This window comes from Danio aesculapii, chromosome 3 (genome assembly GCF_903798145.1).
Source record: "Danio aesculapii chromosome 3, fDanAes4.1, whole genome shotgun sequence".
Classification (NCBI taxonomy): Eukaryota; Metazoa; Chordata; class Actinopteri; order Cypriniformes; family Danionidae; genus Danio; species Danio aesculapii.
This window is the reverse complement of record NC_079437.1, coordinates 9,159,043-9,174,462: the sequence shown is the minus strand read 5'-3', so window position 1 is coordinate 9,174,462 and position 15,420 is coordinate 9,159,043. Positions and strand designations below refer to the sequence as shown.

General features: G+C 37.3%; 1 protein-coding gene across 1 annotated transcript; it reads left to right on the top strand.

Annotated features, from left to right (window-relative positions):
• The first annotated feature begins 2,897 nt into the window (after window positions 1-2,897).
• Window positions 2,898-8,454, top strand: LOC130217154 (butyrophilin-like protein 2). Its single transcript, XM_056449201.1, has 9 exons — window positions 2,898-3,371; window positions 3,473-3,820; window positions 3,906-4,262; window positions 5,733-5,837; window positions 5,926-6,018; window positions 6,220-6,312; window positions 7,596-7,670; window positions 8,066-8,179; window positions 8,354-8,454. The coding sequence occupies exons 1-9, from the start codon at window positions 3,320-3,322 to the stop codon at window positions 8,452-8,454; spliced, it is 1,338 nt and encodes a 445-aa protein (XP_056305176.1). The 5' UTR covers window positions 2,898-3,319.
• The last annotated feature ends 6,966 nt before the right edge of the window (window positions 8,455-15,420 follow it).

Below are 15,420 nucleotides of genomic sequence, written 5' to 3'. Positions count from 1 at the left end.
TATAATGTATGCATATAGTATCGGTCGTCCTGTATGAGAACTGACCATTGTTTGGGGTCTTTATAACACTTTGAGTAATGTTAATACCTAGTTTCTCCACAGCGCTGCAGTAACAAGTCTTTATCTGAGGTTTAGTATTTAGTATCTTGTATCAGACTTTACCATTGTTTTTTTTTTTTCTACATATTTTAAATGAGCACATTTCTCCAAATTGGTGCTGTAAAAAGGATTCATATGTGGTATATATGCATATATCATGGGACATCCAGTATCAGGCCAGATCAGTCTTTTATTTAACTCAATTATTTAACTACTGTTATTTAATTCAAACAATGTCTTTACAGCACTTTAAAGACTTTACAGCTTATTAATAGCACATTTCTCCAAAATGCTGCAGTAAGAAGTTTTATTATGAGGTATGCATATAATATTGGATGTCCTGTCCATTGTTCTCTTCTGCTCATTTAAATGAGGTCTTTCACATGAGGTATGCATGTACCAGAATCAAGCTTTGTTTATTTATTCTACTTATTTCTTTATAGCACTTTAAAGTGTGTTAATGGTACATTTCTCCAAAATACTGCAGTAAAACAGGTTTCATATGATGTATGCACACAGTAGTATTTGACTTCCTGCGTCAGATCTTATTGTTCTATTCTACTTATAACAAATTATGCCTTTATAGTCATATAAAGTGTAATAATGCCCCATATCCCATATACTGAAAGAAGCATACCTTTTCAAATCCCATTTAAATGAAATAAACATATAATTGTAACTCAGACAATGTTTTGTTGGACTATTTTATGACTGAATTCACTTTCTGAGGTTAGCCAAGTTGTATAAAATTTAATTCAATCGTATTTACAATGTACTGTAGTTGGCTAGGAGAAATAGAAATGCATTCCTGGTATTTAGAAATAGTATATTTATTCTGTCCATTTGATCTGCTATAAAATCAGTTGAAGCAAAAAGATAAACTTAAAGAGCCCATATTATACATGAAATAGGGTCATATTGAGGTTGTAAGGGTCTCCAACAACAGTCTAATATGCATGCAAGGTCATAAAACACTTTGATGGTCTTATAATCTGCATTTATTTTTACCTAATTATCCCAGCGACTCCCATATGAATCGTTCAGCGATTCATTTGTTCCCAAACCCCTCCCTAACGCAAAGCTAATCTGCGCTGATTGGACCGATGACAGCCTGCTGCGATTGGTCGACAGTGACAGGCTTCAGCACGAGACAGAGTGAAATGCCCAGCTGGTAATCAACTATATAAAAGTAGTCACAGTGCACACACGCTTCATAGTGTAAGGCTTTTTTCACACACACACACACACACACACAACCCTCCTCAGAAGAACTGGGGAGATCGACGCGAGTCTCCTAGCCTCTCCCTCTCCCTCTCTCACACACACACAACGCTCCTCAGAAGAACTAGGGAAAGCGACGCGAGTCTCTCTCTCTCTCTCTCTCTCTCTCTCTCTCTCTCTCTCTCTCTCTCTCTCTCTCTCTCACACACACACTCACACACACACACACACACACACACACACAACGCTCCTCAGAAAAACTAGGGAAAGCGACGCGAGTCTCTCTCTCTCTCTCTCTCTCTCTCTCTCACACACACACACACACACACACACACACAACGCTCCTCAGAAGAACTAGGGAAAGCGACGCGAGTCTCCTGTCTCCTAGCTTACGATCGCCATAGCAACGACAAACGGCAGTGGAACGCGAGCTCACAAAAGCCTTTAACGTTAAATCCGTAAACAAAGCGGCACGCGTCGCGTTTTTAACGTGGCTTACATGTGATAAGAGAATATAAAGAGTAACCGCGTGTACTGTACCAGGTTAACAAGTAACAAAACACAATAAATACATAATTTGCAAGTTAAACGAGGCAACAATTTTAATCGCACTTACTTACACTAGTGAATAAACCTCAACCACTGACTCTTCACAGTTCACAACTCATCTTTGGGTAGAGACTGTCAATATTATCCATCTGAGCACAGCGTGACTTCATTCGACCGGCGTCTGTGTGTGTGTGTCTAGTGTTTTTTCTGTGTTAGTGGGCGGGGCCGCAGGTTTCAAATCTCCCTGGTTTGCGCGCGTAACTACTGGCGAGGCTTGTGTTTCGTGGCTGCGTCATCGCGAAACACCTAATGACTCGTTATCAAGACGACTCGTTTGAAGCACTATGAGTCGACTCTTTTATAGATGAATCAATAGTTTTAAACACTGTACACTTACAGATTTAAGCCTTAGCCGGATATTTCACTTCACTTAGAGCTGTGTTACACACTACATGGAAGGGCATTTTCAAAAACCCATAATATGGGCTCTTTAAAGAAAATACAGAAAAGCCCAGAAACTCATTTCTTAAAATAACAACACTATTAAACAAGTTATTAGCTCTTTTTTGACAAAGCATACGTGGCAGGAAAGAGGGAGAAGCTGATATTTTGTTATAATCTTTCTGTTCTGGGCGAAATATGTGCTTTTTTGGAGCCGTCTCTGTGTGGCTGCTGACATTACCGTAATCATAATAATACGTGCGCACCAAAATATAAATCGCGGCTGGCTTGGCCGCAGTGGAATACTAGGAGCGTAAAACTGCCTGATAGAAGTGTGCCTCGATCAGTTTGGTGACAACTGCAAGTATGATTCACTATTAGAGGAGAAAAGCAAACACAGGTCTTAGATCAGGCATTAAACTCGCGTTGTGCGCGTGAAAGCGTGAGTAGAATAATTCGGTTTAGAATACAGTGTTTAATGTTTGAAGAGTCTCTTTTTTATATAGATATTGTTATGCACATATAGTCTTTCACAGTGTGCAAATAATATATTTACTTCAGAGTCAGTACTCGTTAGACTTATTCTCGTTATGTCGCCCACGTGATTCTATCCAAAAAAAAAAGAAAGAAAAAAAGATCGAGGTGTAATAACTCGTGCTGTAACCTTATGTCTTTAAAAGCATTCAGCCAAACATCAAATAAGATTGGCTGTTTTTCTTTTTAAGCAAACAAGCTATTCGCCATTTTTTTCTAGCGTATAGTAGCCCAGTTCTTCCCATGGATTTACAGAAGCATCTACAAAGAAAACGGGAACATTTTCTCAACAGTATTTTCTGCTCTTGTTCTTCCTGGTTCAACCAAGTCCTGACGTGCGCGCGCATGACTCAGAAAAGCAAAAGTGAAAGTGTCTTTTTGACGAGCCTTCTCGTATTTCTTGTTGAAAGGCTCTCGTTTTAAAGATCATTTATATTAGTTTAAGACGTTATGATAACTTTGTCTGTTTTAAAACATGATAAAACTAGTTTCCTGCATTTTTATGTCAGTACTTCTGGTTGCTGATGGTACGTACCTTTCACATTCGTGTATTGGAAATAACCTTCAGGATTCCTTCCTCCTCTTAGTTTGTTTGTCGCATTAATCAATTATTGTGTTATGTTTACAGGCTTCACTGTTCATGGTCCCTCTGCTCCTCTGGTTGCTCCTCTGGGATCTTCAGTGGTTTTGCCCTGTTATGTTGATGAAATCTCACTATTGGAGGATCTGGAGGTGGAATGGGAAAGAGCAGACTCAGAGACTCTGGTTCATCTGTATCAAGATGGTGAGAGTCAACCAGAGGTCCAGCAGCAGGATTATTATGGTAGAGCTCATTTCTTTACTGAGGAGATTCAACATGGAAACTTCTCCCTCCGTCTGGACAATTTGACAGCTCAAGATGAAGGAAAATACAGGTGTACAGTTTTCATTCAGCTGGATTCTGGAGAAACTGTGGCTCAGATAAAAATTGGTAATGGTGAGTGAGAGCAACTTTAATTCTGGTGATAATTTACATCAAATAACATTTAATGTAAAATATGAAACTATTTGTTTTCTTTCAGAGCGTTTGTTAGTGTCAGGATCAAGTCGTCCTGCTTCTGCATATGTTGGTGAGGACGTGACTCTGAACTGCTCTGTAGACTCTCACATCACACCTGAATACATTGAAGAGGTTTCATGGATGAAAACAGATAAAGAAGGAGATATTCTGGTTCTGCTTTACCAAAACAACGAGACTTTACCAGATTCATCAGTTGAACAATTCAGAGGCAGAGTTGAGTTCTTCACTGCTGAAATCCCCAAAGGAAACTTCTCTCTCAGACTGAAGAGTGTCAGAACTGAGGATAAAGGAGTTTACATGTGTCAAGTGTTTGCTGGAGATTTATCAGCCAATGCGACTATAGAGCTGGAGAGACTGGGTAAGGAACAAATATGGTCAATATGCTCTAAACATAAATTAGAAACTCCCTAAATAATGTTGACACTTATATGCCAATAGCATTTTTCATTTTACATTTGCACTTGGTGTTAACTATGCTTTTTGTTGCTCTTTATGGTTCTGGTCCTTGATTCTGATTGATTGAGCCAGATTCAGAGTTGGATGTAAATTACTCTACAGACAGACACCTGCTGCTTTAACTATTATGAATAAGATCTTGATAAACATTTTTCACATATGCAGGTGCTTTTAGCATTAACAAATATACCCTTTACTTTAGTCAAAAATGAGAAATACTGATGAAATACTGCACACTGATGAGGGAGAACAGGGTTTGTGATGAAGACGAGGTTGCTTCTTCGTGCAAAACAGATTTGAGGATTGAATTTAGGTTTAGCTGCTTTGTTTTAGAGGTTTAGTGAAGGTGGGTCATTTTTGTCTCTAAGGGCAAATAGTGTAGACAGATTAATAAGACTACAGGAGGGTTAAATTCATAGCTCAAGTCGAGCCTCCTTTAATGACAGCAAGGTTAGTTTCTTTACCATTATCTGTCATGACTGAATGAGCAGGCGAACTCGTCAACTTTATTTTGTTCATATGTTTATGGAATAACCATATTATAAAAGCAATTAGCCCTGTGAAGCTGCTGTATATTGCTAATGCTAACAATGCTCCTTAGTTGTTATAAATCCATTGTAAACCACAACTTCCTGAGGCTTATTAATTTTAAAAACTGTTGATTTGTTTTGTTAATAACTTGATTAAGCTTTGTCTTTGTTACTGTAGACTGGCAGCAATGCGAGTTATTCTTTGGATTTTAATTCATTTGTGAATAAGAGTTTCTGAATATTTTGATCTAGCCCATATCATTAAAAAATCTGAATGAAACAAAATGAAAGCAGTGCGTTTTTAGGAGATCATAGCGTAGTTTATGTGCATAATATTTTTCTTGAAGCTGTCAGTCTGTCTGTTTTATGCTTGCATGTCGAGGCCTCATGAAGATTGTCAATATAATTAATCAATCATCTGTTCAATTTTAGCAAATTTATCATTTTTATTTGTTTATTTAAAGAGGAATTTAACAAACATGAACAGGTGTTTTTTAACCACATCATAGGTTAAGATGTTGAGCTTCATTATTACTTTTTATCAGTTTAATGTGACTTTATTGTGTTTATATCTCCATTTCTTCCATTCTGCAGCAAGATAAATTAATAGTTGAGCAATATTTTGAGCAATGGTTAATAAATGTAATTTGCTCATTGCTCACGTTGAGCTGAATATGAAGAACAGATTTAAAGACAGTTTATATAGATTGTCAAAATACATGCAAAATTACTGACTAGGGAGTTTACAGACTGTTTGGAGTTTTGTTCAAAACACCCACTATTGTAAAGTAAATATGCCATGTCTGTTCTGTGTATTGTCATTTCCCTTTTTTTCCCTCCAGGTTTCTCTTCTTTGCACACAGCTGTGCTGGTCTTCTGTGTTGCTGCTGGATCTGGAGCTGTTCTTCTGCTCTGCTGTCTGATCTACTGCAGATATAAAAACACAGGTGTGTTAAAAAGTCAGTAATACTGTACTCTGTGTCAGTGTAAGTGTTTTGCTCATGTAATTGTGATTATTCTGCATTTTCTCTTTAGTCTCCAGCAGAATCTGGAATCTTCAGCTTTCTCTGGTCTTTTTCCCAAACATCTGTATGTTCTTAGCCTTCATCCTTTGGGGCTTTACTGAAGGTGAGCGCAGGAGTTTAGTGCTCTTGGTTATCATCAAGTTAAAAGAAATCCTATTTTATTAATGTTTTGTTGATTTTTGACTGAATCTTGTCAGTGTTTTGTTCATTTGTATTCTTCAATGGTTAAGTAATGGTTTATAGGTGTAATGTCTTCACATAATGCAGTTATTTTCAATGTCTGTAATGAAATATTGTGTTTCAGGATCTTTGCATGAGACCATCACCTGCTCTGCTCTTTATATTCTGAGGCCTTTTATGCTGATCTGGGCTTTGCCCTATTTGAAGTATCTTGAAGGTATGTTGGGATTTAAAGTTTAATTTTCCATAGAGAAAACAATATATGCTTAATGATGGTACCATTAAAGAGTGTATGGGAAGTTTAAGCTCAAAATACCACACAAATAATGTTTTATAACTCTTTAAAACTGACCCTTTAAGCTTGGATCCTAATTGTGTAATTTTGGTGACTGTCGCTTTAAATTCAAATGTGATTGTGCTCTTTTCAAAAGACGGCGGAGCTACAAATGTCTGTGTGTCAAGACTAACATCGTATGCTAATGAAGGAGAGATTGTCACTAAGGGGCGGGGTTTTGATGACACGTACAAAGGGAGAATATCAATCAAAGTGTTTCTGCAGACCGTTTTTATCAAGTGTGATTTATAAAAAGATTACAACTAATATTTTTTACCATGAGAAGCTGGCCGTAATCGCACACTGTTGCCACAACTGTGTTTAAACCCCTTAAAAGTGAGTTTTGCATAATAGGTCCCTTTTAATTCTTAGCATTGTATTGTTATTGTTATTGAATGTTTCTATTGCATTTAAATATGTTTAGGCATCAAATATTGAAAGTGCAGAGTACAGCAATATAACAGATACACTGACCTCCAAAAACTTGAAAACGAATCGAGTATTGAAAACAATTAAAGCTCTTATTTTTTACTTTCTTTTTACCAAAGAACAGCTAATCATTATATTATAATGATGTTTGGAGCGATCATATGCCACTGAAGACTGGAGTGATGATGATGAAAAGTCAGCTTTGAGTCACATGAACAAACTAAATTTGAAACTACATTCAATAAGAAAACAGTTGATACAATATACAATTATAATTACAATATTGAAAACTGTTTTAATATTGTATTTTCTCAATTTTAAAGTTTTTACTGTATTTATTTTAATATATGCAGCCTCGATGAGCAAAATTGGCTTCATTTAAATCATTAATAGGTTGTACTGTTTCCAAACGTTTGGAGGGCAGTGTGTGTAGTAGTAATGCTATGAATCTGTGCACTAATAGTAGATGTAGTATACATTGTACAAGTACATTGCTTTTAAACAAATACCCAATTCATCTACTTATAAAGTATTTTTGGAATTATTTTTAATGTGTTGATGATCTAAAAGTTGATGCAAATCCTTGTTTGAATATTTATTTTGAGAGTAGGAATATGTGCTGATCTCTGTCAAGAGAAAACTGAATAATTTAGTCAGTCAAAAAAAGACAGAACTAACATGCACTGTAATGAAGACGATGTGTAAGAGCTGATGTGTTTCACACTTTCTGTCTGCAGGGAATCTTAAATCATGGAGCAGCTTTTTCACACTAACGAGAGAATTTGCCATTTTCACACTCGTTGTTTATTCAGGTAAATCCACATATTACACAACTGAGACCGTGTTCATCATTCTGAGACAAGAGCTTTAATTAATAAAAGACGGAGAATGGTTGCAGCTGTCTGGTACTCATTTAGTATCCCAGCATTATACTGTGTCAGCTCTTTCAGATATATTCCAAAATGAAAATAACAGGATTACATTATTTTATAGTTTATTTATATTTTATTGCATGTTTACTGTTGCCTGATTTATTAATTTTTTTTTAATATGTTCGTGTATATGTGATGGTCTCCACGTTTTCAATATTTTGATGTTTACATTTTACACTTACTTGACATTATTTTACAAACCCACTTCTTTCAGAGTGATCTTGCTTAAGGACATTATTGATCTTGTGTGCCTTTTAATTTCTCTATTTCTGTAGTTCTTTTCTCATATGGCTGGAGAAAGAGAGCATATGATACAGACATCACACCTCGTGTAGGTTCTGGGGTATTCTTTGGAAGTGTTGTGCTGATATGCCTCATATTGAGTACAGGTAAGAGTTTTTGAGTGATTTGAAATATTTATTAGCTTCATTTTTACTAACTTTACGAACTGGTTTCATTAATTTACTTGCATTTTATTACACAATTACTAAACACGATGGCTTAATCATGGCAGTTTCCTATTATGTCTAACTGTTTGTATGTATTTGTTTGTTTGATTTTAGGGGACTTTTTAAGGCTTTCCAAAAGACAAAGAGAGAGAATCCAAACTCTAGGTGAACACATCCTCTTTTTTTTTTACCCATTACTAGTTATACTCCAATAAAGTTATTAAACAACTAACTATTAAACTATTACTAACTATTAATTCTTGCAGTATCTCAAAGTTCAGTATACAAATGTAGTCATGTGTTGCTAAATGCTGATCAGTGTTGCCAGATGTTGCTGAGTGTTTCCAGCCCAAAAGCTAACAATCATTAGACTATAATAACCGGGGTTGAGGCTGAGGAGCGGGGGGTGGGGGGGGATGTCATGCCGGGAAGGTAGATCACAGGCATTTCTACACTGTTCTAAGCATATGTATGTGAAGAACAGGGGCTATGGCATCTCTTTGGGAGATCAAAACAGGTGTGAGGGCAGACCGGGGCTGGCGGGCACGCCATTGCAAAACTTCCCAAATTTGTGGTGTAGTCCTTGCTATACGCACGTATACGCCGTATACTTTTTTCCATGACCTGTTTGGGTATTACCACTTCTGAGGATCAATAATTGCGTGTACCCTTCAGTATACTACTGCGGTCACGCCATCTGCGGTTCCGAGAGACACGGTCACGCTATCTGTGCTTTAAGTTGTAGTGCGCGTCTACTCTGTGTTTTGCGGTAGATTAAAGACGCGTGTGTTTAATGCGCTGCAGTTTTATAATGTTGTTTAACTTTTATTCGAGTAAATGAATTCAAATGAGGGATAATCAAAAATCTTCACTTTTGTTCATATTTGGGTATATAATAATCACGAATTTGCATGTAGGCTATGCTATTATTCCTTTGTTTTGCTGTAATTGTGTTTAATTTGCGAGTTTAAAACAAAATTAATAGTATTAAAGTCATTACCCGGCTGTTATGACTATTCACATTCCTTTTCATATTCACAACTTACTAGTTAGGTGTTTATTGTGCAATTATGACTGTTTTATTGGTTTATTTGTGTTTTTTTTGTTAATATTTTCCCCTTTTTCATGTGGAATGTTGCTAAATTAATAAAAAAACAATAATTTTTTGTACGAATGTTTATTTTCCCTACGTCAATCACATTTAAATAATAACATACCAAAATCATGTGACATACTGACTTTTTACTGAAGAGTGATATTAGAAAAATCATAAAAAAATAAAATCAAATTGTTTTCTGCCAACTCCACCAGATTATTATTCTACATGTCCTGATGTACCACTGTACCCACTTTTCATATCATATTACTGTTGCATATTTGAATAATAAAAAAAGGAATTAGTAGTTTTTAATGAGAAATATGATAATTAGATTAATGTTCTAAACTTTTTGATCTCAAAACAATTTTTCTAATGATTTATTGGGTTCATTTTATTTAAAAAAAACATCTGATTTGGCTATTACGGAATTAACTAATTATTATTTTTTATTTACAAAAAACATAATTTTTGTTTATTTCAAATATTTTTTTATGATTTTTCTAATATGACGGTACAGTAAAAAAAACTACTTTATTTTACAAAAATTTATAATAATAAAAAAAACGTTTTTTACAAAAATGTAGAATAATAATCTGGTGGAGTTGGCAAAAAACTATTTGATTTTATTTTTTTATGATTTTTCTAATATGACCGTACAGTAAAAAACACTATTTTCCATGATTTTAGCGCGCTATTATTCAAATATGCAACAGTAATATGATATGAAAAGTGGGTACAGTGGTACATCAGGACATGTAGAATAATAATCTGGTGGAGTTGGCAAAAAACAATTTGATTTTATTTTTTTATGATCAGAATCAGAATCAGTTTTATTGCCAAGTGTGCTTCACACACACAAGGAATTTGTTTTGGCTACAGAAGCTTCCAGTGTACATAAAGTGACAAGTGATCAACACCAAATAAATATGAAAAAAAGACGATAAACATTAAACAGATGCGGTTAGTCAAAAAACCTGGATGTTGAGTTGTATGTACAGATTGTTTTAAATATACAGGTTATAAGGTGCTGTGTACAAGTGCGAGTGTAGAAAGTATTGCACATATTTATTGCACAGTAGGGGAATATTTAACTGTTCATAAGGTAGACAGCCTGAGGAAAGAAACTTTTCCTGTGTCTGGCTGTTTTTGTGCTTGGTGCTCTGAAGCGCCGACCAGACGGTAACAGTTCGAACAGGTAGTGTGCTGGGTGTGAAGGGTCCAGAGTGATTTTGTGAACCCTTTTACTCACTGTGGAAGAGTACAGTTCTTGAAGTGCAGGAAGGGTTGTGCCAGTGATTCGTTCAGCAGTCCGGACTATTCGCTGTAGTCTACGGAGGTCGGTTTTGGCAGCTGAGCCGAACCAGACGGTGATTGAAGTGCAGAGGATGGATTGGATGACAGCTGAGTAGAACTGTACGAGCAGCTCCTGTGGCAGGTTGAACTTCCTCAGCTGACGAAGGAAGTACAGTCTCTGCTGGGCTTTCTTCACAATAGAGTCTATATGAATGTCCCACTTCAGATCCTGAGAGATGGTGGTGCCCAGGAACCTGAATGACTCTACTGCAGCCACAGTGCTGTTCATGATGGTAATTGGGGGGAGTGCAGGGGGGTTTCTCCTGAAGTCCACTATCATCTCCACTGTTTTGAGCGTGTTCAGCTCCAGGTTGTTGTATCTGCACCATAACGCCAGCCGCTCGACCTCCTGTCTGTATGCAGACTCGTCACCGTTCTGGATGAGGCCGATAACAGTAGTGTCATCTGCAAACTTAAGGAGTTTGATGGAGGGGTCTTTTGCAGTGCAGTCGTTGGTGTACAGGGAGAAGAGCAGTGGAGAAAGAACACATCCCTGGGGGGCACCAGTGCTGATGGTGCGGCTGTCGGATGTGATTTTGCCCATTCTGACTAGCTGTTGTCTATCTGTCAGAAAGCTAGTAATCCATTGACAGACAGAGCTAGGAACAGAGAGCTGGGCCAGTTTGTACTCAAGCAGTGATGGGACGATGGTGTTAAAGGCAGAACTGAAGTCCACAAACAGAATCCTTGCATAGTTCCCTGGTTTGTCCAGATGTTGTATGTCCCATGTTGACTGCATCATCCACAGACCGGTTTGCTCTATAGGCGAACTGCAGGGGGTCCAGCAGGGGTCCAGTGATGTACTTCAGATATGCTAGCACCAGTCTTTCGAATGACTTCATGGCCACAGATGTTAAGGCCACAGGTCTGGAGTCATTGAGTCCTGTGATCTTTGGCTTCTTCGGGATTGGGATGATGGTGGAGCGCTTAAAGCAGGATGGAACTTTGTGCTGTTCCAGTGATCTATTGAAGATATGGGAGAAAATGGTAGCCAGCTGGTCAGCGCAGGTTCTCAGACAGGCTGGTGAGACACCATCTGGCCCTGGTGCTTTCCTTCTCTTCTGTTTACTGAAGATCTGACGCACATGATCCTCACTGATCTGAAGAGCAGGGGGGGAGAGGAAGATGGCTGGAGGTGTTGATGGCTGTGTAGGGAGATGGTCCGGGCTGTGTTGATGTGGTATTGATGGCCGTGTAGGGAGATGGTCCAGGCTGTGTTGATGTGGTGTTGATGGCTGTGTAGGGAGATGGTCCGGGCGGGTGTGAGGTGTCTGGTCATAGGTGTCAAACCTACAGTAGAACATATTCAGCTCGTTTGCAATATGTTTATTGCTGTTGATACTGGGGGACGGTGTCTTGTAATTAGTGAAATCTTTTAAGCCTCTCCACACTGATGCTGGGTCGTTAGCTGAAAACTGGTTTTGCAGCTTTTTGGCATAGCTTTTCTTAGCCACACCAATCTCCTTTGTCAATGTGTTCCTGGCCTGATTGTACAGGATCCTGTCACCACTCCTGTAAGCATCCTCTTTGGCCTGACGAAGCTGTCTGAGTTTTGGTGTGAACCATGGTTTATCATTGTTAAATGTTAAGTAGGTCCTGGTAGGGATGCATAACTCCTCACAGAAACTGATGTATGATGTTACAGTCTCTGTGAGCTCGTCCAGATCTGTGGCTGCAGCTTCAAAAACATTCCAGTCAGTGCATTCAAAACAGGCTTGTAAGACCTGCTCTGTGTCGTTGGTCCATCTCTTGACAGTCCTTAATACTGGCTTAGTAGTTTTAAGTTTTTGCCTGTAAGTTGGTATAAGATGAACCAGGCAGTGATCGGAGAGTCCTAGAGCTGCTCTGGCGACGGAGCGATATGCATCCTTTATTGTGGTGTAGCAATGGTCCAAAATGTTATTGTCTCTGGTGGGACATGTAATGCGTTGTTTGAATTTAGGCAGCTCATGTGTGAGTTTTGCCTGATTAAAGTCCCCAAGTATGATAAAAACAGAGTCCGGGTGTTGTTGTTCTGTCTCTGTGATCAGATCAGCCAGCTGTTGCAGTGCAGTACTCACGTGTGCTTGCGGTGGAATGTAAACACAGACGAGAATGAACGAGGAAAACTCTCTTGGTGAATAAAACGGCTTACAGTTAATGAAAAGCACTTCCACATCAGGACAGCACATCTTCTTTAACACAGTTACATCCGTACACCACCTTCTGTTGATGTAAAAGCATGTCCCACCACCGCGTGTTTTGCCCGTTGACTCCGTATCGCGATCTGCTCTGTACAGCTGAAAGTCCGGTAGGTTTAATGCGCTGTCCGGAATGGCTTCGTTTAGCCAGGTTTCCGTGAAACACAGGACAGCAGAGTTGTTAAAGTTCTTGTTTTTGCATGTGAGCAGAAGTAGTTCATCCATTTTGTTAGGAGGAGAGTGGAGATTCGCCAGGTGGATGCTGGGCAGCGCCGTTCTGAAGCCGCACTGTCTTAGCCTGAAGAGCGCGCCGGCTCGCTTCCCACGCTTGCGCGTCTTGTAGCGTTTCCACAATGCGGCTGCTCCGCCGACCACAATGTTCCGCAAAACGCCACAAAAATCAAAATCCAGTTCTTGATTAGTTGGTGTGCACTGCCGAATGTTCAGCAGCTCGTCCCTGGTGTAACCGATCGTATTTGATAAACATAAAACAGGACAGACTAACAAAAACAGTGCAAACACTGGAGAGCCCCACACCGAAGCGGCCATCCGCTGCGCCATCTTGATGAGGTTTCCATCTTGATGATTTTTCTAATATGACCGTACAGTAAAAACACTGTATTTTCCATGATTTTAGCGCGCTATTATTCAAATATGCAACAGTAATATGATATGAAAAGTGGGTACAGTGGTACATCAGGACATGTAGAATAATAATCTGGTGGAGTTGGCAAAAAACAATTTTATTTTATTTTTTATATGATCTTTCCAAAAATGATTGTATAAAAAAGTCAGTATTTTACATGATTTTTGTATGTTATCATTTATACGTGATTTAAGTAGGGAAAATAAACATTTGTACAATAATATATATATATATTTTTTTACTTTTTAAGATTTTTTCAATATATATATTTTTTTACAGAACATCCCCTTCCCCAACAATTTTTAACCCCTTACACATTAAGGTGATACATAAAATTTATTAAAAAAAAAAAAAAAAAAAAAACAATAATGAAATTATAATAAAAAAATAATAATAAATAAAAAATTGTAATAGTAATAGTAAAATAGTAAAAAGTAAATAAATAAATAAAAGGTATTGCCATCATAATTACTTTAAGGGGAATACACTCGTACATCAAGTTACATTGCGTTGCATTGTAGTTACATTAAACTACGGTGATAGTGGGTTAAGCAACTTCTAAATATGTCATAATACTTTTCCACCTCTTCAGAAAAATATCAGTCTTCATTTGTAGACATGCAGTCATTTTTTTATTATATAGACCTGTTTAAGTCTCTGAATCCACTGAGCTACCTTTGGAGAACTTTCTTCCATCCAGTGTACTGGTATCATTTTTTTGCAACCAGTAATAATATCCTTAGGATAAATCTTGTCCTCATTATACATTTCTTTGGACAGTGCTCCCAGTAAGCACATAACTGGATCGAGAGGTATTTCTATATCTAGTATCTTATCTATTTCTTTTTTAACATTTTTCCAAAATTCTTGAATCTTAGGACAGTCCCAAAAAATGTGGGTATGATCTCCAATTTTACCACATTTTCTCCAACACAAAGCTACAGATGGTCCTTTTACATATGTAGATATTACAAAAGGAGTATTAAAGTACCTCATTTTTACTTTCCAATCAAATTCTTTCCACAATTGACTATTAATTCCTTTATGACATCCTTCACATAACTCAGTCCAGACCTCATCCTCAATTACGGTATTTAGTTCTAGTTCCCATTTTCCTTTAACGTGATCTGTATTTTGTACAGTATTTTTTACTAATCTTTTGTATAAGTGAGAGACGTGTTTTTTAGTTGAAATGTTTTTTCTGCAATATTTATGAAGTATTCCTCTATTTTATTTGGTTGTTGCATAACTAGAGCTTTTTCTTTATGGTTTGTAATATAATGTCTTATTTGGAAGAACTTATACATATCTTTCGGTGAAATATTAAATTGTTCTTGGAGTTGTGAGAATGATTTAATTTCTTTTCCAACGAATAATTGATTTATTGTTATAAGACCTTTATCTGCCCATATTCGAAATCCACCATCCCATACAGATGGGAGAAACTCAATGTTTCCTACTATAGGCATGGCCCTGGATATAGATTCTGGACCTCCAAACATTTTTTTTATTTTATTCCAAATTTTTAGAGTATGTTTTATCCATTGGTTATCTATTTTAATTTTTGGAGCCTGTTTTACTTTTATAAAAGGTAGAGCGGACAATGAAGTCTCTTTTATTGTGCTTTGTTCTATTTCGACCCATCCTGATTCTTTATCATTTTTAATCCAAGCTACTATTGCAGTTAATTGAGCTGCCCAGCAGTAATATTTTAGATTTGGTAAGCCTAAACCTCCTTTATCCTTCGATAAAAGCAATGTTTTATATTTAATCCTAGCTTTCTTTTTCTGCCATATGAATTTTCCAAATATTTTATCTAACGAATTAATTTCTGAGACAGGCACATTTACTGGGAGAGACTGGAACAAAAAAAGAAGTCTGGGTAAAATGTTCATTCTTATTA

Excerpts from the sequence above, each read along its gene's own strand:
- LOC130217154 (XM_056449201.1), top strand. The coding sequence starts at position 3,320 with ATGATAAAACTAGTTTCCTGCATTTTTATGTCAGTACTTCTGGTTGCT. Across the intron at positions 3,821-3,905 it reads TCAGATAAAAATTGGTAATG|AGCGTTTGTTAGTGTCAGGA; the intron begins GTGAGTGAGAGC and ends GTTTTCTTTCAG. Across the intron at positions 6,313-7,595 it reads CTATTTGAAGTATCTTGAAG|GGAATCTTAAATCATGGAGC; the intron begins GTATGTTGGGAT and ends TTCTGTCTGCAG.